We start from the raw sequence: 5211 nt of genomic DNA on the forward strand, positions 1-5211 counted from the left end.
GGCCGTGGGGCCTCGGAAGAAGCCTCGGGGGCAGGCCGGGGCGTGGCCTGGCCGACCCCCGCTCGGGTGGGCGAGTGTCCAGGAACACTTTCTTCCCAGCCCCCACCCCAAAGTGCCACGGTGGCGCTGGTGGCGGCAGCGGTGATGGAGTGCCTCCGGCCCCTGCCAGCCCAACAAGCCTTAACCTGTAATCCCGACCCGGAGCGACACCCGCTGGGGAGGCACCCGGCCCGCCTTCCCCTGCGGCCGCTAGCCGGATCCGACTTCTAATCACTGGGCTCAGCCTCTGGCTGAAGCACCTGCCGGATGTGGGAAGGCAGGAAGGGGCCAGTTGTGGCGAAGCAGATGTAACAGCTGAATCTCGGTCTGGGTGGCGCCTTGGGGTGGACGTGAAGCCCCGGAGAGAGGGATGCTGCAGCAAACCAGCAACCACCCCACTGGAAGTCGGACCCCTACTGTGGGGAGAGGGCGTTGACTGGTTCTATCTTCCCGGAGCGCCCAGACGTCGACCTAAAAAGACATGGCACCATGGCACCGGGGCTGCTAGTGTCTCCCCATTCTGTAGCTACTCTAGCTGATCCCAGGGACCGGAAAGTCTGATGGGGCAGGGCCTGGCTGCCTAGCCTCCCCACCCCCACCCCGTCTGGTCCTAGTCGTTTTCTTTCTTAATTTCGGTGTCTGGTTACGGTTGCCGTTCCTCGGGCGCTTCTTTTGACTTTGAGCCAGGTTAAGGGGAAGTGGCCTCGGAGGGTCCCGAGCGGCTGCAAAACATCGGCAGCCTCTGAACAAGGGGGTTGGGGGCAGTGTGCGACGTCTGAGGACGTTGATGGGCGGGGAGAGGGGGCGGAGGAGCTGCTCTCGGAGTCCCCGTCGTCGTCAGTGGGCTCTCTCAGAGATCTTTCAGCAGAAACCGAGGTGGTAGGGTGGGGGCCTCAGCCCATTGCCTGCCTCTGCTTTCTTTCCACCGCCTGCCTTTTTCAGACCAGAGTCTGGCTGCTCCGAAGGGTCTAATCCTGAACAGGAGGTGAGAGTCCTGAGCCCCAGACCCCAGGCCAACATCTCCCTACTCCCATCTTTCCCCTCCCTTAACTCCAGAACCGCCATTCCCATCAGCCATGTAGACAGGGAGCAGCAGGATTAAGTGGTGGTGGGTGTGCAGGCCCTCGAAGCTATTTACCGCTGCATCCTCTCACCTCCCAAGCCCCCAGAAACAACCCGTTAAGTTGCCATGGACATCAGGGGATCGGCCTGGGGGTCCATGCCTTCGTGTTGAGGGTCTCCTTCAATTCCCTGGTAGCTGGGGAGGAAACCAGCGGTGGAAGAGGGAGAGAGGCAAGGCCAAGGTCAGGCTGTGGTACAAGGGGCAGGGAGGTTGGCGTTTGGGCGCAGGCACAGGCGGACCTTTTGACCTGGCTTCCGTCCCTGGCAGGGTGTCAAGACCCGTGCTGATGCCCCGAGTGCTCACAGGGCTTCCAGTAAACCATGCCACGGTCGCCCGCAGCTGTCTCGGCGCTGCCTTTGCTACTGCTGCTGTTGCGGGCGCTGGCTCTGGCCAGCGCGCGACCGCCCCCTGGCCCGGATTACCTGCGGCGCAGCTGGCTGCGGCTGCTGGTGGAGGGCGAGGGCTGCGCGCCCTGCCGGCTGGAAGAGTGCGCTGCGCCGCGGGGCTGTCTGGCGGGCCGAGTGCGCGACGCGTGCGGCTGCTGCTGGGAATGCGCCAACCTCGAGGGGCAGCTCTGCGACCTGGACCCCAGCGCTCACTTCTACGGGCGCTGCGGCGAGCAGCTCGAATGCCGTTTGGACGCAGGCGGCGACCTGAGCCGCGGCGAGGTGCCGGAGCCACTGTGTGCCTGTCGTTCCCAGCGAGCCCTCTGCGGCTCGGACGGCCGCACCTATGCACAGATCTGCCGCCTGCAAGAGGCAGCCGGCGCCCAGCCTGACGCCAACCTCACCGTGGCGCACCCGGGCCCCTGCGAGTCGGGTATGCACAGCGCGGGCCCCTACCTATCGCCCTTGAATTTCGCTGGGAGACAGTTACTCCCCAGATTCCAAGGGCATTGGTCTCTTCTGGCCAGAGAGGAAGCCGGAGGTCTAGAACCCAGTGTCACTACTTGACCCCGCTGATGCTGATGGTCCGCAGGAGGCCCTGAGCGTTCAAGGTCAGCTTCGAGCGCCGAGCTGCCTGAGCGCTGGACTAGGTGTACCGGGGCCAGCTCTCTCTGGGAGCAGGTACATAGCCGCTGGCTGACCTCTAAATGGAGAGAAAGACGAAAACCACCACGTGCCCCCTGCCCCCGCCCCGACTTTCCGCAGACCATCTGGAGCCCAGACGGACTGTCTCGGGTTCCGGTGCGATGCAATCAGGTTTTCGTTTGTGTAGCTTTGGAGAGGAATCCCAGTGTCCTGTCCCCGCCCCCTTCTGTGTTTAGCGATTAGTGAAAGGGGATGTCTCTTTCAGTGCCCCATGCGGGGCGGGGCTGGGCTGAGGGCCACTGGGGTCTTGGGTTTCTCCAGAGGCGGCAGTAACTTTCACTTCCTGAGCTGGGGTCCGGGAGCTCCAAGAAAGCAAACACCCCGCGGGGGTCCCAACACTTTCCCTCCTCTCCCCTCCTCCAGGCTTCCTGCCTGGCGCCCAGGCAGGTTTCATATTCTCAGCATTTGCCACGTGGAGCCCCCAGGGAATGGGTGGGGGAGGGGCCGCTGGCTCTGCAGGACTCTGGGAACAGGGCCTGGTTAGAGAAGTGGGGGGGGGGGGGCGGGGCAGGGAGGTGTTGGTTAGCAGCCAGGCAGGAGGGGGACTGGCAGGGGAGAATGAGGACAGGGGAGCACTCAGGGACAGACTAGTGATGCCAAACTGAGATAATGGTCTGTGTGCTTGGGTGTGCATTGCCTCTGCACGGCTGTGTGTGTGAATGTGTGCGCCCATTTCCCTATCTGCTTTTGTACCCATATGTACCTGTGTCAACATTTGTGTGTGCCTGTCTGTGTCCATGCCCTGCCTTGTTTATGCATGCGTACTCACCGCCATCAGTAGGGAAGGAAGCTGGGGAAAGTGTCTGAGGCTGTGACTCCAGCCCGAGCAGCTAGCCTCGACTTCCTTGCAGGGCCAGGCCAGTGGGTTGAACTGCCACTAGCACTCTGACCATAGCCTAACCTCAGGATCTATTTCCCTACAAAGTTGTCTCCAGGGGGTTGTATATGGGGTCTTTCTTGGAGGCTGGATGAACGTCCCCTTCTCAGGCCTCCTGCTTCTACCCCAGAACCCCAGATCGTGTCGCAACCCCGTGACGTTTGGAACGTGACCGGGCAGGATGTGATCTTTGGCTGTGAAGTGTTTGCCTACCCAATGGCTTCCATCGAGTGGAGGAAAGACGGCATGGACATCCAGCTACCCGGGGATGACCCTCACATCTCCGTGCAGGTAGGGGCTGAGAGCAGAGACCTCCCTGGGGCAGCCCAGAACCCTCCTTGAAAGACCCCACTGATTCCTTCCCTCACTCCAGTTTAGGGGGGGACCACAGAGGTTCGAAGTGACTGGCTGGCTGCAGATCCAGGCCCTGCGTCCCAGTGATGAGGGTACTTACCGCTGCTTTGCCCGCAATGCCCTGGGTCAGGTCGAGGCCCCAGCTAGCCTGACAGTGCTGACACCAGGTAGGACAGATCCTGGACAGGGTGGGAAGTAGTGGGTTAGGGCCCTTAACTGAGTCTGGGTGTGCATGACTTTCCCACTGGGGAATGGGATCATTCACAGCTCCTCTCTCCTTTGCCCTAATGTGTTTACAGACCAGCTGAACTCCACAGGCATCCACCGGCTGTGGTCCCCGAACGTGCTCCCGGAGGAGGCTGAGAGCGAAGAGGGCGAGGACTACTACTAGGTCCGGAGCCCTGGGCCCTGGGGGTGCTGGCGAGGGCCGGGACAGGGTTCATCCTTGCTCTTGAAAAGACCTTCAGTGGTGGGGGGGCATAGCTCCTTCCAAGGTGACTCTAACGCTCACCTTATCATTCCTAAGGGGGTGCCATTTGGTCAGTTCCGACTCACAGGGGCCCGATGTACAAGAGAAGGAAACAGGGCCTGGCCCTGCACCATCCTCCCAGTTCTTTGAGCCATTGTTGCAGCTGCTAGGGAAGTCCATCTTGTCAAGGGTCCTCCTCTTTTTCACTGTCCTCCCACTTTGTCAAGTATCATGTCTTTCTCTGGGGACTGGTCTCTCCTGGCAACATGTGCAAAATCCTTGACTCTAAGGAGCATTCTGACTACTTCTTCCATGACAGCTGTTTCTTCGTTTGGTACTCCAAGGGGCAGTATTCTTCAGCAACATCACAGCTCATAGGTAGCGATTCTTTGTTCTTCCTTATCCAGTGTCCAACATAGACATACACATGGAGAGATGAGAAACACCATGACTTGGATCAGGCCCACCTTGGTCCTCAAAGTCACGGCCTTGCTTTTCAACACTTTAAAGAGGTCTCGTGCAGCAGATGTACCCAGTGCAGTGCTAGTGTTCTTAGTAGGGTGTATCTGGTAGTGGGGGCACTGAGACAAAAGTTGGGAGAAGGGAGGGGGAGGGGTGGGACCCAGAGGGGTCCATGCAGGAGATGCCCTCCCAGGATAGTGTCCAGCATAGAGCCAGACAAACAGAACGCACCAGCTGCCTACTGGTCTCAGGCTGGGGTGGGTTCACTCTGGAGGCTGAAACAGACCTCGGGATGCCTCTCCAGTCTGGTCCAGCCAGTCTCCCCTAACTGCCCTCCCCCACACACCTTGGCTCTTGCCTTTGTTTTCCTGGCCCCCAGCATTTACCTTACCTCAGTCTACTCTTCCTCCATAAGGCCCAGCTGCACTCACTAACTGCAGGCCTCTTAGTGCTGTGTCTGCTGTCCAGGAGCGCACAGGGGGACATGGTGAGCATTTGGTCATAACCACGTCTTCCTGTCCACCCAGACACTCCATGAGGCCAGCCTTACTGTCGCAGGCCACCCTGTATTTGATAATGCCCAGAACAGAGCTAAGACATATACCAGTGCCCCAATAAAGCTTTGTGAAAAACTGGGGTACCAAGAGGTACCCAAATGGTTCATGCAGATGTCCACAAGTTGCCTGCATTTCCCTGGGGGAGCCTCACACATGGGCGCCTGGCTCCCAGAAGCTGCAGGTCTTGCTGTGTAACACAGCTTTAGAGATACGCATTACCTGTGCTTGCGGTCTACCCT

The 5211-nt window shown here is 59.9% G+C and overlaps 1 protein-coding gene across 1 annotated transcript; it reads left to right on the forward strand.

Annotated features, from left to right (window-relative positions):
- Nucleotides 1-4242, forward strand: KAZALD1 (Kazal type serine peptidase inhibitor domain 1). The gene is made up of 5 exons (XM_075534395.1): nucleotides 1-1024; nucleotides 1430-1981; nucleotides 3261-3421; nucleotides 3504-3651; nucleotides 3784-4242. The coding sequence occupies exons 2-5, from the start codon at nucleotides 1483-1485 to the stop codon at nucleotides 3873-3875; spliced, it is 900 nt and encodes a 299-aa protein (XP_075390510.1). The 5' UTR covers nucleotides 1-1024; nucleotides 1430-1482; the 3' UTR covers nucleotides 3876-4242.
- The last annotated feature ends 969 nt before the right edge of the window (nucleotides 4243-5211 follow it).

The sequence above is a fragment of the Tenrec ecaudatus genome, chromosome 16, assembly GCF_050624435.1.
Source record: "Tenrec ecaudatus isolate mTenEca1 chromosome 16, mTenEca1.hap1, whole genome shotgun sequence".
NCBI lineage: Eukaryota > Metazoa > Chordata > Mammalia > Afrosoricida > Tenrecidae > Tenrec > Tenrec ecaudatus.